Source organism: Dermacentor variabilis, chromosome 3 (genome assembly GCF_050947875.1).
Source record: "Dermacentor variabilis isolate Ectoservices chromosome 3, ASM5094787v1, whole genome shotgun sequence".
In the NCBI taxonomy this organism is placed as follows: Eukaryota; Metazoa; Arthropoda; class Arachnida; order Ixodida; family Ixodidae; genus Dermacentor; species Dermacentor variabilis.
The window spans coordinates 212,900,028-212,927,910 of NC_134570.1; the positions used below are offsets into that span (position 1 = coordinate 212,900,028).

Below are 27,883 nucleotides of genomic sequence, written 5' to 3' on the forward strand. Positions count from 1 at the left end.
ACTATCCTTCTGGTCAAAGGACTGATTTTAAGGTGTGTGCAAGCTTTAAATCTCTTTCAAAGCATCACATTATTTTTTGCTTGGGCAGTGTGGGAATTAAAGGGACATTCCTTGTCACAGAAATAGTAAGTCCGGAACTGCCTTGCTCGCGGTGCACACATGACCCGTCCCAAGGCGCAAGCGCGTGTAATTCGCACCATCCAGAAAATGAAGGCCTTGCAACCTTGCAGCGACCACTGCGAGATTTTGCTAACTCCTCACACGTGAGCAGAAATAAGAGGCGGGCGAAGGAAGAAGCGCCTAAGAGATGGCCTCCATTACTAGGCGACAGCCGGCTAGGCGGAGCATGTACAGAGTGCAGCCCACCCATAAAGGCTGATCTACACGATGGACCAAGTCTGCGGGCCGATCGGTCATGTGATGCGGAGATACTCCTCGATCACGTCGATCACCTCCTCCCCCGCCAAGCTCTTTCTTTACAGAAAAGAGAAGGGAGGCAGACCCAAGGATTGGAAGCCAGTCTCCGTAAGCAGCATCAGACTTGCACTTGTGATGGAGGGGGGGGGGGGGGTGTGATACCCAGGGTCGACGTTATTCGGGTCCTGGGCAAGTTTGTCGAATTCAACGGCGGGAACGGAACTGCTCTCCGCAAGATCATCGCAAAGACGGAGAACGCTTTCTGCCTCGTACGCAGAATCGCAAATCGGCATCGAGGCATCGAGGTAAAGAAGAAATCTCTAAACTGCGACAGCAAGTTAACCAAATTGAGCAGTATAGCAGGCACCACAATCTGGAAATTCATGGTATTCCGCACAGTGACAATGAAGTACTGCTTGACAAAGTAAACAACTTAGCGAAAACACTGCAACTTGCCGAACTGTCTCGAGCAGATGTTGAACGTATGCATAGGCTTCCACCCAAACCAGGCAAAGAACCTGTAGTACTCGTCCGTTTTGTATCCCGTGTCATGCGGGATGAATGGATGACAAAAAAGAATGATTTGAAAGCAAGGAAATCGAATGTTTACTTCCTTGATAATCTGACGCCAGAAAACAAGAAGCTTCTGTGGGAAATGAAGCTACGATGTCAGGAGAAGCATTACCAATTCGCTTGGCATAGGGACGGCAAACTGTTCGTGCGCAGGGCTCAGGGCGAGCGCGCAATCCGTATTGCATGCGAAGCTGATTTATCTCTGATACTCTGACTTTCTCGTGCCTTCTGGGCGTTACAGATTACTTTTTCTCATGGCGGGTACATGCGCATCAGCTTACTATGACAGTTCTTCATTTACATCTGCCATAAATGCTTCATTTTTTCTAAAAGATAACAAGCTATCTATCTTTCATTTAAATGCTAGGAGCCTGAAAAATAAATATATGGAAACGGAAACTTATTTGGAATCTTTAGAACACAAATTCGAAGTCCTAGCTTTTACTGAGACGTGGTTCACAAGCGCGGATGATATTGTTCAGTTTGATGGTTATAAATGTGAAGGTGTTTATCGTAAACACCGCCATGGTGGAGGTACTTCACTTTATTTGAAAAACGATCTGTCCTACGAGCTGCTGTGCGAATTCTCGTGCGTTACTGATTCCTATGAGTGTATTGCTGTAAAATGTTGTAAATATTTTATTGCATCAGTGTACCGTCCTCCTTCAGGTGATCTTGATGATTTCATTGAATTCATTACCAAAATATTGGAATATGCTTCTGATCTGAGTTTCCCGGTTGTTTTGGTTGGCGATATGAACATTAACTTATTATTACCTACTGCTCACACTCAACAATTCATTGACGTACTGCATTCTTATAATTGCACTAACACAATTTGTTCGCCAACCAGAATAACGCCAGATTCTGAATCATTAATTGATATATGTATAACGAACCACGATCCAAATGATGTTTTTTCGGGAATTCTCACCTCTGATTTAAGTGATCATTTGCCGGTATTTTGTTTTTTGCCACGACATGAAAACAAAAGAAGGTGTTTTCGAAGTCAACTTTCTTTCTGTCGCCACTTTAGCGATGAGAATATGAGTTCCTTTCGCTCCATGATAGAGAATACAGACTGGTCTACAGTGTATAGCGAAAATGATCCGAATATTTCGTATGATACGTTTATTCAGATAATAAAATCGTGTTATGATGCTGCTTTCCCACTACAACAAATAAAGACCTACAAGAAAGCTAGGAAGCCGTGGGTAACTCGAGAGATGTATAAAAGAATGCAGAAACGTGACAAATTATTTGATACATTTATTCGGTACAGGGATCTTGCGATACTAAATGAATACAAGAAAATAAGAAACAAGTTGACTTCAGACCTCAAAAAAGCTAGAAACAGGTATTACGAACATATGTTTTCTACGGTATCAAACAATCCAAAGAAATTATGGAATGCAGTTCGCAGGTTAAAAGGAACCCAGTATAACACAAACCCGAATACTCTAACGATTGGTGACACTGAATACAGTGAAACTTCCTTGGCCAATAAATTCAACGATCATTTTTTACTTGGTGGTGGGTCATCCCACTCTAGTGGTTCATTACTGCCACCTGAAAGATTTCTAAACCACGAGACTTCCAATTCTATCTTCCTATCACCCTGCACTGAAACGGAAGTGTATTCCGTTCTTAAGGCTTTAAAAAAAGATACTGCAGCAGGGACTGATGACATAAAAGCAGGACCAATCATATCTGTTGCTGATGTTGTCTCGGCTCCATTATGCCATATCTGTAACAGTGCTTTCGTGAATGGTATTTTCCCCGATTCTATGAAAATTGCCAAAGTGATTGTATTGCATAAGGGAGGCTCTGTCGCTGATTTAAATAATTATAGACCGATATCCATATTACCTCTTTTCTCAAAAGTGTTGGAACGACTCGTAAAGTGCAGACTAACTAAATTTCTAGATAAAAACCACGCCCTTGTGGACCAACAGTTTGGCTTCCGTGAACACAGATCTACTGAAATGGCACTTGTTAAGATCAAAGAAAAACTCCTTAGTAACATCGAGAACAAACTATATACGGTTGGTCTTTTCCTGGATATTAGAAAAGCTTTCGACTCCATTGAACACACTATCCTATTTAATAAACTGTCATACTACGGAGTTCGCGGAGTGGCCCTGAAACTGATTCAGGATTACTTCACTACCAGACAACAATACACGTGTTATAATGGGTTTTGTTCACACAAGAAAGAAATTGCACTCGGTGTCCCTCAAGGGTCAATTTTGGGTCCCCTGTTCTTTATTCTATACGTAAACGATATTGTAAACATACCGCTTACTCCAGACATAGTCTTGTATGCTGACGACACAAGTTTGTTTTTCTCAGGTGACAGTCTACGAGTGCTAGAAATTACAGCTAATAATTGGTTAGATCAACTTTTAGCCTGCAACAACCACCTGCAGTTAAACGTCAATAAAACAAAATATGTGGTTTTTAAGCCTAGAAATAGGCCTGATGACTGTGCTTTTTGTGTAAAGTTCAATAGTTGTGTAACCGAGCGGACTTCTGCTTTTAAATTTTTAGGTGTGCTTTTTGATGAGAACCTGAGTTTTACACCTCATGTAACGAAGATTCATTCTAGCATTTGTAGGTCAATAGGCATATTGTGTAAAATTAGATACCTTGTTCCTACTTGGTTGAAACGCCGTCTGTATTATGCTTTAATTCAGTCTCATCTTAGTTATTGCCTGTTGGTATGGGGGACTACATTCCAATCAAACTTGGATCGATTGATATGTCTCCAAAAACAAGCAGTTCGCTGTGTTGAGAACCTTGGACCCCGCGATCACACGGCACCTTTTTTCACAAAGCATGCACTTTTAAAAATTAATCAACTGTACAAACTTAAGCTCGCTATATACATACGAGGCGAACTCGTGAAAAATTCACTCATTCTTTATCAAAACCACCTCTCAAGCTACACCCAATACAATTTCAGGCATGACCATATTAGAGTTCCATTTTGCAGGACGAACTACGGTAGAAAACAACTAGCATACTTAGTCCCATCCTTCATAAATGCACATCCTAACACGATCACTATAGCGCAGAACTTCAGATCATTAAACTGCTTTAAAAGTGCCATGAAAAAATATTTGCTTTCCCTTTCTGATTGACATTGTGCTAATTGGTTTTTGTGTCTTTTACGTACAATTATTTTAAGTGCGTTTCATTTTGTGCTTGTAAATAGATAGTTTTTTTTTCGTGTTCATATTACTCTGTTGATCCTAAACTATCTCTACTTGGAAAGTTGTATAGTGATTGTTGAATTTAATGCACGTATGTTTGCAATGTATGCTATGTATGTCTAATCCACGCTATTGATATGTGTGTATACTATCTGTATGTTATATGCTACCGCACTGTTGAGCAATGTATGGGTGACAGGGCCTTAGTCAGGCAGACAATGTACTGCCTTTAGCCTTGCCATCCAAGACCTTCACTGTGTCTAAATCAATGCTGCATAAATAAAAAAATAAATAAATGAAAGAAAACAATCTTCTCAGGCTGTTCAATGCCTTCGTACTCTGCCACCTCAGGTACACGATTTCTATGCACAACTGGCTCAGAGCGGAGCGAGACAAGCTCAACATTCTCATTCGCAAAGTAGTCAAGAGGGCTCTCAGGCTGCCCATCAGGACCCATACCGAGGATCTCTTGATGCTGGGGGTACATAACACGGCCGAGGAGATTGCCGAATCCCAAGAATGTGCGCAACTCAGTCGCCTGACCACCACAGCGGCAAGTAAACGCATCCTCGAAGAGCTGGGTTACCACGCTGCGGAATTCCCAATGGTCAGTACCTCGATCCCTAGGTGCATTCGAGACAAGTTCGTAGTGGCCCCTGTGCCCCGAAACGTTCATCCCGTCCACAACAAGGGCAGATGCAAGGCCAGAGCAGCAGCATTTCAAGAAGTCAGCTGGCCAAAACATGGTCATTATATATTAGGGGCTCTTCAAAGCATGTCAATAAGGAACAGTTTCTTATGTATATGTATTTTATTTGTACATAGTGTATTGTTTGTACACTACTTCGAGGCTATAAAGCCTCGAGCTAGTGTTACTAGATCCACGGCCAATGTGTTGTCCCGAGATCAAATATTTGTGAAGGTTAATAAATGGCGAACACACCAAAGCAAAAGCCCCGATTCACGAACGCTAGTACCTGCGACCAACATTAAACAAAAAACAAACAGAGGTAAATTATTGCTTGATTCAATGAAATGGACGCTGAGCCAATCATGCAGTCTTGGCAATGATAGCCTGATGAGAACAACTGCTTTTCAGAGATTGCATACTCTTACACATATTTTGTTTCGGTGTGCCTGCTACCTTCAATGGTTTATTTCACCCATTAGTCATGTTTGGTGATAAAATTGTTACTCTCATTATAAGGCCCTGCAGCGATTGCCAGCGCCAGCACACAAGTCTTAACTGGGCTGCGGGCCACTACAAATCCAGTTAAAGGCTAGCCCATGGGCCACATGCAGTATTGTGTAGCCCCGATTTAGGATTACACTATCTCTACTGCAATTACACTTCTCAATGAATGCCTTTTACAACTGAAATAATAGTCAAAAGGCATTTATCAGTTTTTCTTGTTTTGCTTTGCATGATTAGTGCTTGCCCATTGCATCATAACCTTTTATTAAAAAGAAAATAACACACATTGCTACATGATGACTAACATTTTAAGTAAGAAATTCATGTACAAATACAGCCGACACTCATTACAACGAACGCTGATAATACAACAAAAACTGTCCGTTTTATCCGAAGTCCGTAATATTCGAAACACCTCAAATAACTTTTGTCGCGATGTATAAGGCTTATTGTGAAGGTTTTTAACTTTGTTGCGAAGAGTGAGTGACGAACATCCAAAGTTAAAAAACAAGAAGTTGCAGTTTCGCCCGAAATGCGAAGCATCGATTTCGATAGCAAATTAAGCAACATAAGCGCAGCAGCAGCAGTGAGCAAATCTGCCTCTTTCATGGCACGACGGCGCATGCGCCTTGCCCTAGCGGATTAGTCGCAAAATGTTTTGGAAGGGTCGTGCGCGTGGCCGCATGCCGAAAAGTCCCCCCCCCCCCCCCCCCCAAAAAAAGCGCTCGGACACGCGCTGATGCAAACGCATGTACCGGTACCGCTTTAAAACGGTTGAAATGCTACTGGTTGCTCAACGTCAGTGCGGTGCTGAAAATGTGTGAAGCGTAAGGCTGCAACTCCACTCCAAAAGAGAAAGCGTCCAGGGCATCGTCTGAGTTGTCCGGACTGCGCTGTGAGCCAAGTAGTTGTGCGCGCCTTTCATTGATGGCTATCAAATTTAACGAAAAACCCATGCGTTACACTTGGGTGACACTTAAGTACATCATGTTGCTGATGAAGTCTTCTTGCAGCGTCGGCCCTCAGTTGCTGGTGGTGGCAGCGCATGTCTGACTGCACGTACTTGCAAGGCCCGGCAACACTGGGTCGATACGAGACCGACAAGACGCTCACTCCAACGACTGACCGACTATTGTGTGTCATTGAAACGATTTTACTATACCAGGTCGACAATGTTGCAACCGATGAGCGCGAGTTGTACTGTGACGGGCTTTCTTGTTGACAGCACTGGCAAAATCAGCGTGCCGACCATCGCTCGACCAAACCCGTGTGATCAGCCGTCGAACAGACGACACGATAGCGACAGCATCTTCGCTTGTATATACTGTATAATTAATCGTCCTCAAAATGACTCAAACATGCCTACCAAATTGAAATGCACAAGCTTCAACCCTCTCAAGCCGTGCCCATGAAGTTTGAGCCAATGTCGATCCTGTTCAGCGAAGGTTAACCTGGTGCTATCGAGTTCGTGTACCCGCTACCAGCGGACCTGAACTGAAATGTAAGCAGTTAGGTCGAACGAAACTGCTTTTATAGTTCAGTACTGGCCTTAGCGATTTGAAATCAACTACACTTCACTTCGCACGGCACATACACAATAAGTGGTAAGCGGCGACACAGTGCTGTGCCAACATCTGTACGACACCATACCTGTAGGCCGTCGGTCGCATTCGCTACGTAGATGGGTGGGTCTGTACGCGTTGCTTTGCTGACACATTTCTCAATCTCAGAGAAGCATCGTTTCCCTCTGCGTCGAGTGGCAAACAAGAGACTGTGTATTCGGTATACAGCAGCATAAACAGCCGCCTCGCTCAGTTATACCAACACGTTGTGAGCAATGGCATCCGCAAATTTTCGTGAGAGAACAACATGGCTTATAAGTGAGCACAGGTTTCTATAATAATCCTCTATGGCACGCTAAAACTGTAAGTATGATAGAGTTAAAGAAAAGCGAGAATCAGAAATAAATTAAGAGCCCGTAATATGGTATCTGGAACATACCAGCCATGTTTAAGTGGTTCGGCCGCTCATATAGAGTCGTCTCAGGGTGTAACAACACGACACATATGCGCAAATATGCATGTTTTGCAACGTTTAGACACTATTTCATGTCAGCGATGCACCTTTTCCACAATATTTGACGATAAGAATGATCTGTGGCTGTAGACGTCGACCTAAACAAGTGCACCGCTTTGATAAATCTGACGCAGAAGGCTGCGCTCGAAGACTTCTTGACTATGTGAAATGTCAAAATAATGTGTAAAAGGAATACAAAAAGCGATGTCCAAGTGCAGAAATCAGTGACAAATTCCAAGGCAGCCGCGCCGCCAAACGGAACTCAGTGTGCCTTTATCGGCCGCACTGTTTGTAGAACAGCGCACTCAGGCCTGCTCCCTGTTGCATACTCCAGGGTAGCGTATCGTACTGCTGCCGAGAAGTAGCAACGCCTGCCTATCGAAGCTCGACCAACATTACTTATTGGGTAGCGTGGTGTTGTCGGCGGGCTGCAGGCATCCAGTAGACCATGGCGACCAAGCAAGGGCGAGACGATTTCTAGTGCGAAAATTGCACAATTTATTCAAAGGTAGATGAAAGAAAATGAGAAGAGCCTAAAGTGTTTTAAAAGTACATTTCGGAGCCCCTTAAATAGGCTCTCTACAATCGTGGCCCGCGACGCCCGCGCTGGCACGCACCTTATCCACATTGCAGATAGCTTTCAAGAAACGGCACCTGCGCTGGCGCGCACTTTGTCCACATCGCAGATCGCTTTCAAGATAACGTGCCCGCGCGGTTATTAACAGCAGCCACTGAAGTAGAACCCACCTCTTTTCCTCGCCTCCCCCCATGCCTCACCCACGAGAGACAGCGCGCTTTCGCCCCACTTTCCTCCCTCCCTCATGCACAAGATATCGAGCCGCGATTGTGGGCTGACCCTCGCAAGTCAGTTGCGAGCTCATGTTGACACGGCAAAAGTCTGTTTTATATGCCCAATTTTAACAAAAATTGCCGTGAATTTCGTCCCTTGTAGCCGATAGTCTGTTGTAGCGCGGTCCGTTAAAAGTGAACTTCGTTGCACTAATAAAATAGATAGAACAAACTAAAGCTGAAAAATGGTCTGTTATACCCAAAAGTCTGTTGTACGCAGATCCATTGTAATGAGCGTAGACTTTATATAGGTGTGCTGTTGTCGGGTGAACATTCTTGGAGTGCACATATAGACCATGTGGTTGCTAAGGCTGATGTAGCATTGAATTACCATTCGAAGAAATTTAATATCAGCAACTTCGAACCTTAGAAACATTACATATTTAATGTGTATTAGACCTATCTTGGAATCTGCTTGTACTCTTTGGGATCTATTTCATTACGCCTAATCAATAAACTCAAGAAAGTTCAAGACAGAGCAGCCAGGTTCATCTTGGGTAGGTATGGAAGGAGGTACAGTTGCACTGAGATAAGGAAGGAGCTGAATTAGGAACCAGTTCCCTTTCGTTGAAAAAATACAGTTCAAGTTATGTCAAATATTCAATAATAAAATTGCAATTGATAGCAAGAGTTACTTAAAATCACCAAATTATGTATCTGCAAATACTGATCATGTGTGCAAAATTAGGGAATACCAGGCCAGGATGAACCTGTATGCAAATTCTTTTTTTTTGTATAAACTATAGCTCAGTGGAATCAACTGTCAATTGAGCAAGTGTGCAGTGTAAATGAAGGTTAATTTTTTTCAAGCTTGTAACGCCCCTCCTGTAACATCTTCTGACAAAGTGGGGAAATTTCTGAATAAAGAATGAAGAACCAACCTTTGTACGCATTAAATACTAAGACAGAAAACTTATCCGCAGTACTAATGCTGATACTAATGCAGAATCCTTTCCTTGATAACTTGCCGTTACTTACAATTAGCCTTTTCTCTGACACTGTAATGTCAAACACGATTGTTTAGTTGCATGATATATAGATTAAGAACAGACCACTGTAAGCAATAAGAGTGTCTCCCTAAAGAACCTGAGGCTGAATTCACAAAGCTTTTCCTTCATAAGCACTGCTTGCAATAGGCTGGCTGATTTCGCTAACCTACATCCAACATCATGAATGGCTGTTGTCTGCTCTTGTGAACAGCTCTAACATAACCTTTCTTTATGAACATCACATTTCTTTATGAACAGGGGCCCTTTTAGCATTCTGCGACGTCACTCACGGAACTGACAGCAAACACAAAGGCGCTGTCAAAATACTGGCGCAGCAGTTCACAGATGAAAAGGGACGGAGTCAAATACTGGCCTGCGTATCATACATAATTGCGCTAAACAATCAGTTCTCAAGCTAACATTTGGCAGTATACCGCAAGAAAAAACAGCTTTCCTGAATTTCAAAATCGAAACATCAAGCCAACAAACAAAAGGAAGTCACACACAGGCATTATTATCTCAAGAAAATCAAACTGCCCATTTGTAGTGATGTACAAATTAGCTACGCAAGCAATGCTCGTAAACTTGTATTTCTGAATAACACGTAGCACCACTGCTCAGTTGCCTGAACAAGTCTTTGCACGGTAAAGCGTGAAGACCATCAGGGTACAAACACATCAAGGTACAAGCGATTGAGTGCTTGGACAGCCCGGTTACCAATATGGCATACAGATTAGGAACATTTTGTTGTTTTCTAACACATCTATACTTGTTCAGCAATGGTACTATTATCAAGTCATACTTATATGCATGTTTTAAGTAATGTTGACTGGAACACAATAAATTTTGTACTCGTATAATCATGTGAGAGACACAGCTTTTTCAAAGTGTTTAGACAATTATGCAGAACAATGTAAGCGAAAATGTTCAAAGAATATGATGTGCCATCTGCCACAATGCACTGAAGAAATATACTGTGCCTAAAAAATCTATCGGTAATGCAGATAGTGATAAACACAGATTACCATTGTCAAGCTGCAACTGCAACAATTAATGAAAAGTTTTATATGGAGGTATACTGTAAGGCAACAACCAATAAGTACACTCAACGTTAATGCGGTGCTCTGAGGACATTGACAATGATGACCCTAATTAGTGTGATGAAGATGCTGAATTTTCAGGTTAGACTACCTGTTACTTTGGCAGTTCCACAATAATTTGTAAGTTGTCTGTAAATATATATTCAATTATCTCTCTACCAGTGACATTACAGTTGAGTATATCCTCTAAAAGTTAAGTTAGACAAGTTTCCCTCCAATGCATTCTTCTATCTTTAGACTATCTGGCCATGCTTCAATAGTACTTTCATGAAGGTATTTACAGCTAAAGTGGAAAACAAACATGATTTTATTACTTCGTGTACCAGAAATTTATGTGTGTAATAACCTCAACAAATCCTTAAGATCAGCACGAACATTTTATAGAAAGCATTTCAGTTTCTATAGAAAAGGTAAATGGAAGAAAAAAAGAAGCAATAAACGCTCCTGAGCCATGTCACCTTTTAAAGAAACACAGCTTGGCTAACCTATTACATTATAATTGGTTGCTGAGAGGCTACACTACAATAGTGTCATTTTAGGAGCCAATTCGAATTCAATAAGGTTAAGAGCAGTCATCTAAATATCTGAAAATGAAAGGAACACATGGCAGGAGAGCCATACCGGACAAAGTCAGCCCACTTCTCAATGACATCTTTAGGCCTCATCGCAGTGTTGATGATGCCCACGTGATGCGGCTGTGTGGGAGAGAAACCAAGATTCACATGCATCCACAGCACTACTACTGCTTTCTCTAAGCACCCCCCAAGGGACACTGTACACTGCATCCCCGACCACTGGAAGTGCACCATGCCTACAACAACAGCCTGGTAGCTCCCTCTCATGGGAGCGTCTGCCCAAAGAGAAGGAACACCAACTGGACTCAGTTTATTGTAGTTGAAAGAGTGCAAACCACAGGACACGACATGAACGAAACATGACAGCACTGACTCACAACTCATTTTCATTTTGGAAAGTATTAGCACAGATATTTAAACCAGTGCAGCAATAAAATATTTAACAGCAGAAGCAGGGTAAAAGAGAGCAGGCCCAGTTAAACCACTGCAGCAATAAAATATTTAACAGCAGCAGCAGGGTAAAAGAGGGCAGGCCCAGTCATTTGAAATCTTCATAGTTTACAAAGATATCATACCTCTCCATCAGAAGTAGCTCTTTTGGTGAAATGTGATCCTACATGCCCTTAAACTCCTTGAAATCATTTTGCTGCATTCATTTAGGTATACAGTAGACTTCGGTAAAAGGATATCACTTAAACAAAACTACCACTTAAACGGAACAGCCTTACATTTGGTTGGTTTTATATTAAAGGGGCCCTGAAACACTTTTTATCGAAGTCGAGAAATTAATTTGAATTTACACTAGACTATTAAAGAACTACTTTGCAGCAAGAAGTACTTCAATGTTTTCAGCAGAAGTGAAATTTTTGACAATCAAAGATCACCCGTGATCCCTTTTGCAGTGCTCCCACTCCTTCAATGCCTTGCACTGCAAAGGCTACAAGAGGCAGGGCAAGTTCACAATGCTCTGCCTACTAAGCGTCACCGTGGCGCACAGTTCAAAATTGATTTTGGATGTTCACATAGACCCCACTACATATGATTTTGGTGCCAATGACATGCCAAACGTGGTTGTCCTCAGCGAGCCGCAGTGTGCTCAGCGAGCGGGCTCGTCGCGGCACCCACAGTGGTTGTGGTATCTACACTACATAGCAGACCACAGCTATGTGCAACTAATGCAAGTGTAGTGCATATGCACACCATTTTCTTTGTGCAAGATAAAGCTGGAGTGTGCAATCGCACTCATGTGTTTCTGTCTGGCCATGCTATAGGTGTTGCGGATCAACTTTGTCCTGCACAAGCTTGATCGACAGATAGTAGCCACATCCAACTTTCCTATTTTGAAGCGCTGTCAAGAGCTCAATATGAAGCAATGTCTGACAAGGTGTCTAGCCAGGAGCGAGCACACACTGGCAAGTGTATCAGTTGTCTGACCTTAGGTTTTGCATAGCTCGAGGCTAGTTGAGCATTCAAAACTAACTGAAGTTAGTGAGACCCGATGGCTATGACACCAATAAGCAGGGAGGCTACTGTTAATTTCTATGCGGCAGAGGATGAGCAGATGATAGTCTGCTTCTTCCGCAAATACATAATTCTTATCGAAATGCAACAGCAATCTTTTCTTACTTTACTTCATCAATAAATATACACACTAACAGTAGGAAGAAGTGGACTGATCAAACATCCCTCTTGGTTGAGGCCAGCTATAAGCCAATAGCAGCGGTAAATGGGAACTTTGCACATGATCACATATGAAAGTCACCGGCAGCTTCGAAGTGGTTGATGAGAAGGCCTTGTTTGAAAAGAGCATGTTTGAGAGAGGCGTGACTTCGCGCTCTGCTTGCGAGCTCCATGCACAACTGCAAAATTTGGCCAATATGTTCGCGGCAACGTATGCTATCCGCGGACTGCATTTTTCACGAAGTGCGAGAGATGGTTCAGGACCGCTTTAAGGCAATGAAAAAAGAGAGTTTGTTAAATGGAACCACATTTTTTCCAACACAGGGTAAACAAAACGGAAAATATTACCAAAAACAAAACTCAGCAGCCAATCTCAGCAGCATTGTGATATGCATTAGCATTTGTACCTTTACTTTTAGGATTTTCTTGCCAGTTCTGCATATTTCTGCCAAGGTGTCTTTTGCTGGCTTTTTTTGGTGCCATGGTCAGTGCAGATGACTGGGATTTATTTGTGTTGGCAATGTTGGTGACCAGTGAGCTTGCCTGGCATTTAAAATGGCAGCACAGAAATGCCCACATAATGCACTCAGAAGGTCAAAGTTCCTTCTATAAATCAGCTATTTTTCTTTACTAAATTACACTTTTTTTGTAATTGGGGTCTGTCCTATCCCTAGTGGGCGACTGCTTGCAAGTAGAAAATTTGTGAGAAAAGCCCTTGTACTAACTACATATGCTACATCTATTATCTACTACTGGGGGCAATGAAGTAGCTGCCCTTTTAAAAAGAGCACGTTGTGTACTCTTGAACTCAATTTCTGGGTAAATGGAACTTCTGATAAATTATACATATTTCCCTGGTCCCTGAGGTTCTCTTAGAGCACACTGTACACATTAAAGGGACAGACAACCGCTCAGAACATGAATCGAGATAACCCCGATGATGGAAAGTTTGGCTATCGCATTCGTTAATGTGAGCCATGTCTTTACCATTAAACGTGGATTAATATTTTTAATTTTTCTATAAAAGTGGGAAGAAAAAGACTTTTGGCACCACACGCCGCAAAAGCATGAAGATGCATAAGTGGCCCGTCACGCGATCTTCTTTTTTTTAGTGTATGTGCTTCCTGGCCTTTTTATTAGTATAGAAATGCAGTACACTTTTTTCTGTTATAGGTTTTGTGTACCTTACAAAGTGCAGGTAGGCTGTAGTAAAAAACTAGTATGGCAACATAGAAGAAGCCAATGGAAGCTACAAAGAAGAAGTGAATGCATGCGCTCGAGACGAGCGTGCATGGAAGCTCTCGGCTCTCGAAACGGAACAAGGCTGAGCTGGCACTGCCAGGCTAGCCATGCTGTGTACTAGTTCAACCTGAGGCACAACACGGACTGAGCCGGTGCTACCAGATAAGGCGGGATGAGAGTGGCGTGTCCTGCGGTTAACCAGCGTTCCAGGCCAGAGCTAAGGTGCGGACCAGACACAACAGGTTGGTGCTGTTTCTGCGGTGAACGAGCGTTCGAGCCCGGCAGTAGCAGGTGACCCTGGTCGAGAGCGCGAGGTTTTGATGAGTCACCGTGAATGGGTTCGGCACAACCCACTTGCTGGGGTCGTGGCCGCATTGCTGCCAGCGTGGGCCTGCTGTGCGGTTGCGCGAGCAGCTCAGGGTCTGCTCATGCGCTAGCCGCCTGTGCGATTTCGTCATAGAAACTGCGTTGCAAGTTTGCAAGTGCCGACGCCTCCGGCCTAGTCACCAAGTACTGCGAATGACCATTCTACGAAGACTCATCATATCAGTAAGGACACGCATTTTAACACCTCACATGAGCCGTGGACTGCGTGGATCACTATAGAAATAGTTCAGTGTCTTGCTAGCTCATCATTAGTGTAATTGTTGCCGTCTGCTGCTGATATATGTTTGTCCCTTTTATGACTTTGCTACCTGTATCCGAGAGTCCATCAGCCCACGATCCATCACATAGGACTTCGTTTGTAGTGAGTAGAAAAATGGCAGTGCCTTCACCTTTATTTTCACTGAGTTGGCTTGGCTCGTCTATTGAAACGACAAAGATGGGGCCAACCAGCCATGACACAGGTGTGTAGTACTTGGGAAAAATGCAGTTTAAATATAAGAAAGGTCTGTACAACAGTGTAAACTTATTGCACCAGCTTTTTATTTTAAAAAGTGGTTGAAAAGGTTGAAATGTAGGTGGTTCATCCCAGCTGCACTCACTCCTGTGAAAGCAGAATGATGGATGGCTTTCCCAATTTGTGAGGCGGGCTATCGGCATAGCTCTTACTTCTGAGTGTTTTTGGAGGAGGGATGCTTCTTTTTTTAAGAGGTCAAAAATTCTGTTTCCAAATATCTACGTGCTTTTAGGAGCAACTGATGCAGGTGCAAACACTATCGAGGGTGTTTTGCATTGCATCATAAAAAACTGCCTTATGTACACACATAATGTTTGCACTTTTCTGTAAAAAAAATTGATGCACATTCAAGGGTGCAATCATTACCCGGGTTAAATTTCCTGTGAAAATAATTTTTTTTTCATCGCGCGTTTGCTGTGGGATGACAACAGGTCAACAAGCAGGCAGCTGCCGCTGCAACAGTGTGGGACACCAAAACAAATATGGCGGTCAGCGGAGCAAGCCGAACGCGATTTTTGTTCTTCTCATGAGTACATTACGCATGTTGAAACAGTTTCTTCTGTATCCGTAATGAATAATATCGTTAATATCAGCAAATTTGCGACAATAACGTAGTCCTGTTCAATGTGTGGGGACAGAAACAGAGATGGGTGTGTGTAGCTGCCAGTGACATCGAAACACATGGCGGGCATGCTGCGGAAACTGTGGCAATTGTCTTCACTACTATCCTAATACGGCATGTTTCCGCTAAGGGTGGGCGGACATCTTAGCTGTGTTACAAGCGTCAGCATATGAATAGGGTACACTTCTAACGTATCAGTGTAAACGTGGCCACTATAATTACAGCTCGCGATTTGTTGTGTGCCCACGAGTGCAGACGAGAAGAACCGAAAGGCACCTTTTCTGTTGTTGGCCAAAACCATTACGAACCCTACAATTAATAAAGCCAAGGCAAGTTTGGTTGTAGCTTTTTTTTTCCATGGAAGTGTGGAAAGTGATGAAAGGAATGGAATGGGGCATCTGCTTAAGAATGTTCGGTGCATGCAGACCGCTTGGTATGTCTTTGTTGTGCGTTAGTGAGTGACAGTGCGCGAAGCCAGTGTCGTAGATAAAGGAAGCGGTGCGGCGAAGACAACTTAACACTGAGAGCGAATGGGTGAGCGCAAGAAGCTGACGACGAAGAAGCGACGCGCATGATACCTGACATGCCGTCAAAACAAAATACTAAGAAGAAAGGAACCATTAAGGGCCGTACACGAAGGGTGACGTAGAAGAAAATGAAGGAAGAAGAGATGAGAGAGAGATCTTAGAATGACGTGGTAGTGTTCGGACGCTACCTGATGCTATTACAGGTCATGAAATAATCATGAGCAGATGGAGTGTTCGAAAGAAAAAAAACTGAAATCTCATCAAGTGAAACAAGATCATAATTTCCAAAGGTGTGTCTAAACACTGAAATGCATAAAGTACTTTATTTAAATTCTTTTTTCTCACCTAGGTCAACTAAAAAATGCTATCCATAGGAGGCCTTCACAGATCGTAGTTCACCAAGTGACGACCGTGCTGTGCTAAGGAATGTCAAAACCACACTGAAACCATCCCTCAACATGTTCTGATGATATTTTGGCAGCGCAGTCAAGGCTGAAAGCCTCTGCAAGGTGTTCGAAACTAAGTGCTAAAACATAGATACAATTATAATCTTCCTGGTACTGCACATTTTTTGCTGTACAGCAATTTTATGCATAGGATATCATTTGATCACGTAATCGTAACCAATCTCGTTCCTTATTACATCTTTTTCATTCAGTGCATGCAGGGGCAACTGATGACAAAAAAAGAAGAAAGAAAATGAGGAAACTACCTTTACTTGCTAGCTGCAGCATTTTACCACACTGCCAACCAATGCTAAGTGCATTTGTTTCATGAACATCATTGCGAAATGCAACGACAAGTGCAGCATGCACTGCGTAATGCTTTACTCATTTGACCAATGCTATGAGATAAGGGATAAGGGATAAGAAAAGAGCAGATTGGGTGAGGGAACAAATGCGAGTTAATGACATCTTAGTTGAAATCAACAAAAAGAAATGGGCATGGGCAGGACATGTAATGAGGAGGGAAGATAACCAATGGTCATTAAGGGTTAGGGACTGGATTCTAAGGGAAGGGAAGCGTAGCAGAGGGTGGCAGAAAGTTAGGTGGGCGGATGAGTTAAGAAGTTTGCAGGGATAACATGGCCACAATTAGTACATGCCTGCGGTAGTTGGAGAAGTATGGGAGAGGCCTTTGCCCTGCAGTGGGCATAACTAGGATGATGATGATGATGATGATGATGATGAGACAAAGTGATAAAAGTGTGAAGCTCATCGTTTCGAAACTTTAAATAGAAAAACATAAATAGAAAAATGCACCTGAATCACTGGTTGATGCGCCATATATTTACATCATGCTAACATAACTGACAGCGAATAAATTTGTGAAAAAAATAAATACACACAGTAACAGTAGGGACAAGCACACTGATCCAAACACCGTTCTGTCGGCTGATGTCGGCTGATGTCGGCTATCAGCCATTAGCAGCCCCGTATGGGAATCCGCTATAGTAAGAAATAAAGCATCCAGAAAAGAGCGAGGAGCAGGCTTCTGTTGAAAAGAGAGCATTTGAGAGAGAGAGATAGCTCTCTGCTGTGCTTGTGAGCTCCATGTGCTGTGCACAGCTGCAAAACTTGGCCAAGAAGCTCACAGCAGTGTATGCCATCCGTGGACTGGGTCTTTTCCCTAAGCCCGAGCGGTGGTTCAGGACCCCTTCAATTCTTATTTATAATTAATGCTAGATTTCAATACATAAAAACAAATGCTTCGCCTGTGCTTTCCTAGACTTCCTTGCATGGATAAGAAAGCAGAAAGAATGAAGTGCTGTGACAGGCGCTCTCACCTACACGCACGTGATGTGTGACCAGTAATATGTGTGCAGAACAATCACAATATGCATACTGCTAATATAAAAGCATGGCCAGCACGATGGTAATGACCAACACGCCTGGTTAAACACCAGCGCACCTAGTGAGTGACGTGATGTGAATTCCTCCTACAGATATTTGACTATCTCAATTCAGAAGTGGCATCACATGTAATCGGAAATAACATTATCAAGCCCGTCATCTTAACAGTACTTCCTGCAATCACCAAAGTAAAATCTGTGCAACCAGCAGTCATGTCAATCTTACTTTTTCAATTACCTGCAGTGAAAATTGTTAAAATTATTACAATTGTTGCATAAAAAAACTTAGAAATCACCTATATGCATGTGGGCCGAAAAATTTAATGTGGGGCCAGAGTTAAAACGTTCGCCAAACTCTGATGTCTGAATCTATTACGATGGGCAACAGAAAAGACAATATTATCTAAAGCTGCAAAACAGAAAAATAAAAGAAAACAATTTGCAAAACTGTTCCCATTTCTTCAGGAGAATTCAAATAGTGAAATGCATAAGGCAAAACAGCCACTGCAGACTGATGCTGAAAGAACCACAGACACTGATGTGAAGCTCATAACTACAGCTGCAACAGCACTCTTTGACGATGATAACATGAGGGTTCAAGAGTGGGTAGCGAAAAATTACTGTTGAAAAATTCGCAAGAAAAAGCAAATGCCACAACTTCTAGATGCACAATAATCAAAACAATGACCTTTGCTGCAGTATCTCCAGTGAGATCCGACAGTTGAATCTCGATAATTAGAAGTTGAAGGAGACAGAAAATTTGTTCGAATTAAAACTTCAAATTAAAGGAAGGGCTTGTTTTTGAGGTATTCGTGCACTATAGTACAATGCATGAACGGTGCGAGTCGTGAAATAATGCGGCACAGCGAGCGAGGACCACGAAACTGCCCATGCCAGCCAACGCTCGCTTCCCCCGATAATGGCAGAAAACGAAACTTCAAGGAGCGAGCTAAGCTGGCGCCAGGCCGGTGGGGCTGGTGTGGAGGTGGGCGCATGCAGAGACTGTCGAAGATGAAGGAGTTAGAAGGGAGTTGGGAGGAAGGGCGGGAGGGAAGTGGATTTGCTTTCCCACCAGCACGCTGGATGTTGCCAATTACCTCTGCCACATAAACTGCCACCGAAGCAGCGGACTTGGCAAGGCCAGAACAGGGCCTCCACAGCAGCGAGCTGCAGTTGCTTGCCGCAGTAGTGAGGCACCAAAAATCGACCTAGGATAAATCCCTCCCACAGCACGCATTTTGACACTAGTGTGGCTGGGGTATTACGGCGCGATGCAGAAACGGTGACCTTGCCATTTGAGAGAGGGCAAAATTTCTGCCACTTTTTCTTCCCCCCACGTGCACTGTTGAGGCGTCCCTCCTAAGCCTTTCCTCTATGGCGGGGTCACAGCAATGCTTGTCGCAGCTAGGTGCCACCACGTCATTTGGTGTGCTGCTGAAATTATTGTCGGAGTACGGTATGTTCGAATTAACCGTCACAAATGCTTGCGCGTTCATATTACCGGCCGTTTACGCCCATTGGAACACGCATAAATTTGATGGGACTATGGTGTCAGTTTGAATAAACCAGAAGTTTGAATTAAGCATGTTCGAATTAACGAGATTCGACTGTATCCCAAAAGCCAGAAATAGTGCAAGGAAAACATGTTGAAATGTTCATATACAATAAACAAAAAGACTGCTTATAGAGATCTTTAATGATCTTTAATGATCTTGTCGGTCAACAGCTTTCAAGCATCTGTGATACAAATGTTTCCGGCTCGGAATACTAAAGGTGACAAGAAAATAGTACTTATCACTGAAAAATGACCAACAAAAACTTCGTTTTTTTCAGTAGAGCTATTGGCTGGTGCTTCATCGCAGTGTAAGAGATTACAGAAAGCTAACAGTCCATTCAACTTCGTTTGTTCTCTATAGTTCATGCTATGTTAATCACTTTGAATGCACATTCTATTTACTTTTAAGGGCTTTGTTTCTGTAGCTACCTTGTGGGAGACTGAAAGATTATGTGTATTAGCTCCCATCAGATTCTAATCCAAAGATTGTTTTCTAGCATGTTCGCCACGATCATTTGACTTGCCTGTGCATAAAAAATTATGGCGGAACTCGTCTCACGATGACTGTCAACAGAAATGCAATTAGCATTCCAGCTATGCAGCAACACACCATATTTTTGAATTCGCATTTATTTAATAGCTGCAGTGCAGTATGGCCTACCAGGCTCAATCTCGTTAACCTTCCTGCATTTTACTTATGACCTCTCCCTCTTTCTCCGTTGCTTCAGCTATAGGTGATCTACTCCAGTAACGTCCCACAATGCTATGGCACTTGCTTGCTAAGGTTGCCCATGAGCATGGCAGATGACGATGACTGTAAGACACTGATGCAGTGACGAGATAGAATGACGAAGAACAAATTGCGTAGATGGAGCAATGAAGGTGGTTTGACAACGAGATGACCATTTTTAAATAATGACCATGGTATAAGGTCGACAGCGTGACGGTGACAATATGAGGACAATGGCATAACGACGAGTGTAGGATGATGATGATGGTGTGACGACGACGGTATGACCACAGACGGATTACGAAACAGGAAAGACAGCGATGGCATGACCCCGACAACATGACGACAATGTTATGACAATGAATACATGATAATGCAATGACAACGATGACATGACAATGGTATGAGGACAACTGAATGAGGAAAAGTGTATGACGACAAAGGCGTGACAATGACTGTATCACAAAGCCTGTATGACGATGGTATAATGACGACACATTGACAACGATGGCATGACAAAGGTATGAAGACAATTGAATGACAAAAAGTGTATAATCACAAAGGCACGACAACACTCTGATCACAAAGCTGGATAGGCGACGATGGAACAACCACAAGAGCATCACGACGCAGGTGCAACAACGAATGCATGACGACTGTTTGATGACGATGGCGTGATGACGACGGCATGACAAGACTCGGGTGACACAGCTGGCGTGATGACGATGCGACGACCACGACGGCATCACGATCAAGCGTATACACCTACCGTACATTCCGGTGTACAGTAAAACAAATCAAGCGCACATACCTTCCATATCTTCCGATATACAGTAAAACCTCGTTACACTGTACCCCCTTAAACAGTAGTTTCGTTTTAAAAGTAGTAAAGTCAAATCTCCAACTCAGCGGCCATTGAACATAATGTATTTTGTATCTGCATAAACCGTCCCAGCTTATTGCGCACGTATTGGTTAACACGTAGTGTTTCCACTTTTTGTCGCGCAAACATGGCAGTGCTTCGTCTCCATTGGGCGGCCCGGCAGAACAACAAGCCTCAGAGATCTGAACAATGGCCTCCAAACGCCCTGTGCATTTGCACGTAAAGCCACATCAACATCAACATCATTTCGGCGCCGTCCCAGAGAGCGTTGTGGCATCATGTAAGTGAGGACTCGCGTCATGTCAACGCTCGGATAAAAAAGACGCCGGGTGCTCAGCATAGAAGAAAAATTAGACATCGTTCGTGCTGTTGACTACGGTGTGTGGCATTTGGAATGTGTTGCTTGGCAGCGCTGTTGCAACCGCGAAGAGATGTCGGCTGCGAGGTTCGACTTTTCACTGTCATTGCCTCTGTTTTGCCGAAGTATCGCCTAGCGCTAGTGATAAGGATGACACGGAAAGCGACAGCACGAGCGATTCAGGCCCGACAGTGGCAGAAGTTGCGCATTACGCCAGCTTCATGAATGCAATCGTCGCGACGAGAACAGCACCCCGCAATAAAAAGGTGCTCCACGACTTCTGCAATGCTACCGTGCCCGTGCATGGAGAGTATGCAACACTAACGAGGAATATGCAATGCGAGTGTTTGCCGAGAAGAGGGGGCTGGTTGAAAAGCTGGCTCGCAGCTTCAGTAAGTTCGGGGCCACCGTCGCTGCTAGGCCACCATGGCATCAAACGAAAATAACACTTTTGTCGCGCAAAGTAAATAAATACTGCGTGTTTTTTCCCCTTTCATCACACTCTCTCTTCCGTTTTTCACAGGTAAGTGGGCGATCTCATGCTATTTCGTTTAAGCAGCACTGCCATTTAGTAGATACTTTTTCCGAGCCCCGGTCAACTACAGTTTAACGAGGTTTCACTGTATAAGTCGCACAGCTCTCAATCTGCCCTCAATACGGCAGATTAAAAAAAAAACATATATAAGTCGCACCAGTGTATAAGACGCGCCCCTTCATTCGGTAAGTGATTTAAAAAAAGATTGTGAAGTTTCACATCCTGAACATGGGTTACGTGCAAGCAATGATGTGGACACTACAAGCGCATTTCTGCTGTCCTGGTCGCCGCTATGTACCGCATAAAGTCCAAGGGAGATGACATCGTCCCCGCGCATCGTATATGCTGCATGTGTGAAGAAAGCATGCAACGGTGAGCTAAATTGCACACAAGGGTGGAAAGCGGGAAGGCTGCGCTGCGGGAGGAGGGGGGCAGCGGCTTTTGCTCTGGTAGCAACTGCATAGTTTGCACAGTGGCACGTCGCATATGTACCTTATCTTGAAAGCGATCTGCAGATGCGACCAACATTGGAGTTGGTGCACTCACGGCCTGCCACCGCTTCCGTTGCTGCTTCATCCTTCTCGCATTGCACTCGTCAACTTGATCACGAGAAGAATCCGGTACCTCCATAGCAACCCACAACCTATAGCAACTGCCAAAGGAGGCCAACCTATCGCGTCTTGTGTCACGGTGTGGCCATGTCATCCAAACGGTGAAAATTTTTTCCAAGAAATGAAAAGGCCTTATATAGGTTGCACCGGTGTATAAAGCCGTACCGATGAAAAATATCACCAAAAAAACTAGTCTTATACTGCGGAAAATACGGTAGTTGCCTAAGTTAGCGAACTACTTTGGCTACTGTGTCAACGTAAGACGCTACATGGATTGATAAATAAGCTCAAAACAGCTGAAGTAAGCAAAGAAAGGTAATCACATTAAAAATAATAATTTTATAGAATTACAGCAGAACTGATCTTTCGATAACTGTCAACAAAAATGCAATTAGCATTCAAGCTATGTAACAACACACAGTATTTCCGAATTCACGTCTGGTAACATCTGCAGTGGTCACTTTGAGGGTTTTAGTAAAATGTAGCCTACTGTGCTCAGCCTGGTTAACCTCCCTCCTTTTGATTTATGACCTCTCCCTCTCCATTGTGTCAGCTATATACGACATACTCCAGTATCATCCCACGCTGCTGTGGCAGTTGCTTGCCAAGGTCGCCCATGAGCATGGTGGGATGACACCAACTGTAGGATGCTGACACAGAGACAACAATATTATGACGAAGAAGGAATGACGTTGACGAAGTGAAAAAGGTGGTATGATGCCAACAGCACGATGATAATGAGATGATAATCCTTAAATGATGACCATGGTATAAAGACAGCATGATGACTATATGAGGACAATACGATAATGACCAGTGTATGGTGACAATGGCGTAGTGACAGACGGATGACGAAGCTGGAAAGACAACAATGGCATGAGCCTGACGGCATTACAATGACAGTACGACAATGAATGCATGATGATGCCTGTACGATAATGATGCAGTGACAACAATGGCATGGCAATGTTATCAGGATAATTGAATGACAAAAAGCTTGTGACGACAAAGATGTGACGACTGTATAACGAAGCCTGTATGGCGACGATGGCATGATGACGACGCAATGACAACGATGGCCTGCCAATGGTATGAGGACTGTTGACTGACAAAAAAAGTGTATAACGACAAAAGCATGACGAGAGTCTGATGACAAAGCTGGATTGATGACAACGGAACGACCACAACAGCATCATGACGGTGGTGTGAGAACGACTGCATGATGACTGCATGACCAGGGGCCTGGTCACAAAGCTGGCATGGCGACGATACAACAACCACGATGATATCCCAACCCCGAGCACACACCTAGTTGCCCAAGCTAGTGTACTACTTCAGCCATTGGGTCAGCTTAGAAGGAGCGAAAGTGACGGCATAATGAGAGATCACAAAGCTGGAATGAGAGGGATGGAATGACCACGATGGCATCACAACCATAAGCACATACCTAGTGGCTCAAGCTAGGAGACAGCTTTTTATTTTTTATTTATTTATTTCTTCTATACTGCCAGCTGCCATTTGGTAGCCAAGGCAGGAGTGGTATAGTCTCGTTGGTGGGTTTTAACACACAGCAAAGCAAGCATGATTGCAAACACTAATACAAAAGCGCACACTGCATTTATAAAAAGAGAAAAACAATCCCTTTGGTAGGTATCGTGATGCAGCAAGGCAAACATAATAGCAAACGCTGACCCAATAACAACGCCTGCATTTATAAAAGACCAAAGCACAAAAGTGAACATAGGCATACTAAGTTTATAGCAAAGACATGACAGCAGATAGGAAAGACTTCACTTGTCATGCAGACTACATCACGGGGGTGCCCATTCTATTCAGATATTGTTTTAGGAAAAAAAAGAAAACTGGTAGGCTTTCGTTTGGCACAGTGGAACTACGATTGTCGAGTTATGTTTGCTGCATGTTGGGCGTGCTGTGTTGTATTCCATGTAGGCCTCATAGTTAATTTTTGTTTCATTATATATGATACTATGCAGCATTTTTAGGTAGTCATTGTTCAGGGTAAGATACCAGATATATAAGACAGATAAGCTCAAAATGTCTGAAGTAGGAAAAGACTGTTAATCACATTAAAAGGAAATGTTCTGAATAAACACCAGAGTGCCCAATCTGTTGCATGTGCTCTCTGTGCGTGTGTACTTTGTGCCGCTGATTTCCTGAAGAGCATGCCTTCAACTGGAGTTTCAAGCACACAAGTGCCTAAGTGATGTCTCAACAGCAGCTGCTTGTTGCTAGATGACATGGCAATGCAAGTTTATCAGGAATCACACATGCCATAAGCTTTCAAAACAACGAACCTTACTAAATGCAATGTTTAATAAGTTCCACTACACAAGTATAAGTTAGGACTTCTCCGCATGCTATCCTTAGAGAAGATAACACCACAAATAATTTCCCAATTTCTTCATGACAACATCAGAATATGTGTTCCTATGGAGATTTCTGCCTGCCAACATTCATTACACTTACAAAAAAAAATACTTTTTTGTCAGTACTATTTCATGGTATTCAGTGCATGTTTGTATTTGTTTTGGTCATTTTATTTTCTAATTCAGTAAATAATAATGTGCCAAGTAACAGTGTGTCACACTACATAGATATGTGCAAACGCCATAATTTATAAGAATGCACAGAATGTTTAGCATTTGCATCTCATCTATAAAGTGCTACACAATAAATAATGACTCACAAAGACATCCACACGCATCAAAGCACCATCAAGCAAGCTCACCCTGTCCTTGCGCAGGGCTATGTGGTGTTCAGCCAACATCCGCATCCCCAGGCGCGATGTCAGGGTACGGTCAAGGAAAGTCTTCACCAGTTCATCTTGCTGCAGAGAAATGAAAACACTCTCAGGCACTGAACCATGCTGCAACACATGCTTTGGCATGCATTCACTATTCATGATACAGAATGTCAGAGCAACAATCCATGAATACATGTTTTTTTTTATTGAGAATCTCTGAATCTGATTACTGTTTGAGAGTTACATCACTTATCTTGTGCTTTACGTATTGTACTTAATGTTTACATTGTGCAGTTGCAGTGACAGTGAAAAGAAAACCAGTCAGTACACTGGTACAAATGAATGCATAGCACGCATATGCATTTTCTCAGCTAGAAATGCCTGGAGCAAGGGCCTTTGTCATGTTTTTTACCTTTAACCCTCACTTCACTTTCTTTTCTATTACGAGAAAGAATAAACTACGTCCGTAAATAAACCTAAAAAATACAACCTATGAAAATGCCAGCAAAAAAGAAAGGCATAATATGCTTAAAGGGACACTAAAGGCAAATATAAGATCAAGCTAAAGTGATAGATTAGTGCTCCAGAACCTCTAAGGCCTCAATATTATCATGAACATAGGTTTAGTAATAGAGAAACTGAGATTATTCTCTGAGGTTAAGTGCAGGATAGACTTAGAGACTGCCCTAAAACATTCAAGTACTTGCCCATTGATGAAGGCACTGCACATTTAAATTCTGTCACTAGTAATCAACCACTCGTTATAAAAACAGAATTCAATTGCATTACAAGACAAAACAACAAAGAACTAAATGGCATTACCCTTGAAAACGACGCGGGCGGTTGAAAGGTTTCGTTTTCTTTCAACTCTGCACTACCTGCACTTCTGCATTCCCGTAGTTTCATCACTGCGTATACTGCTGCACTGGTTCACGAAACTTGCACAAACGGCAAGTAGCAGAGAATTCCCCTTCCATGTGATGTTGCGGAATGCCCGAAAAGTCCACCCCACTTGACTAAGAGCAGTTGCAGTGGCGAATCCACCATTTTTTCAGTCATGGCTTGGTTTCTCCATGGCCTTGCATTTGCATTTTGTGCAAAAAACTGCACCATCAGCTGTCGGGTGCCATTTGACTCACCAACGGTAGCAAAAGGCAGTGATGGTACATGCAACATCAACACTCCCTGGTTGAGTGACAGGAGATCTGAATTGCGATAAAGGTATTCAGAGCCTTCAGATTAAGTTTTCTTGTAAACGAAGTCTTTTCTTGGCATTGTTACGTTTCGCCTACGACGCGCGGTATAGCCGGCGCGGATGCAACGGACGCTGGGGCTTCGTTCAAAGCGGCAGACATTTTGGCCCGTTCGGCGCCGCTGCTACGCCTCCCCGCCAAGCGCGTCCAGGCATGTTCCAATGCCACGTGTCTTCGGTGTGCGTGTGTGTGTGTGTGCATGTTAGTGCCCACGCTTGTCAAAGCGCGGCAGCCGGGGAGAGGAGCTCCCCCAACTGTGAGGCGAGGAGGTCTGACCGGCGCCGGCCCGGCGGATGCGTCACCTACTCTTCCCAACGTGCCCGAGCGGCGCCGGCCCAGCGGATGCGCCACCTACTCATCCCAACGTGCCCGAGCGGCGCCAGCCCGGCGGATGCGCCACCTACTCATCCCAACGTGCCCGAGCGGCGAAGTCACGTGCGCGTCTATAGAGGCGTTCCTTCTTGCCCTCAACTGCAAGAGTATAAAAGCAGCTGCCCCTGGACGCCAAGAGAGAGGCTCCGATTTCTTCTGTTGAGTAACGTGCTCTCCCGTCTCTCCACTTCGGTCGACCTGACCGCCCACTCTTTTGCGATGCTAGAATAAACAAGTTGTTCTGTTACCAGTCGACTCATGCTTTGCCGGGACCTTCGAATGCTTCCAGTTGTACCCCAGGCCGCCAGGCCAACGCTACCCTTGGGGCTTGCGACCCAGGTGCAACAACGGGCGTCAGCGCTGAGGTTCCCAACAGCATGAAAGAAGCATTGCAAGGTTTCTAGAATGGTATTTAAACAGTCCATGTCAACTTAGTACGTATTTGCCTTTAGTGTCGCTTTAATGACACCCAGAGGTTACAAGCATCTATGGCCTAGCAATGGCATAGTCTGATGAGCTAAAATCATCTGTTGAACAGGTTGCCTCTGAATTTTTCTCACAGTCCTCGCACTGCTAACCTCACTTATGCTACTGTCATCATGAACAAGAAAATACCAAAAAATGTGGCAAGGAGTTTGTTCCCTTGAAAGTGGGTGAGTGTGAGTGGGTCAAATTGCTCTTCTGGGTATTTGAGCATTGTTATGCCTGGCATACATTCTGGACTAAGGGTGCTTCACTGGTGAGTGTGCAGCTATGGATTGCCATCCTCATTTTATCGTCTTTTCCAAGCCAAAGAGCTGCTGATGAAACCAGCGTCACCTGAAGCTAACTGACAGTGATTGTGTGCCACATCTTTGTCAGTTCAATGACCCAGGGCTGACGAACGAGACAAGTTCTGGGACCCGACACTGCAATGGGTGATTGGCCATGTGCGTCTCTAAATGCCAATGCCAGTCTTTGTGTGCTTCACGCGAAGCACCAGCACCCGCCTGCACAACGACAGGGCCAC

At 43.6% G+C, this 27,883-nt stretch overlaps 1 protein-coding gene across 1 annotated transcript in view; it reads right to left on the reverse strand.

Moving 5' to 3' along the window:
• The window catches only part of LOC142576619 (branched-chain alpha-ketoacid dehydrogenase kinase-like), a 116,028-nt gene that overhangs the window by 15,371 nt on the left and 72,774 nt on the right, over positions 1 to 27,883 (reverse strand). The window contains exons 6-7 of the mRNA XM_075686822.1: positions 25,235 to 25,333; positions 11,036 to 11,109 (exon numbers count right to left, since the gene is read on the reverse strand). Coding sequence (XP_075542937.1) covers positions 11,036 to 11,109; positions 25,235 to 25,333 — 173 coding nt within the window. The remainder of the gene's footprint in view (positions 1 to 11,035; positions 11,110 to 25,234; positions 25,334 to 27,883) is intronic.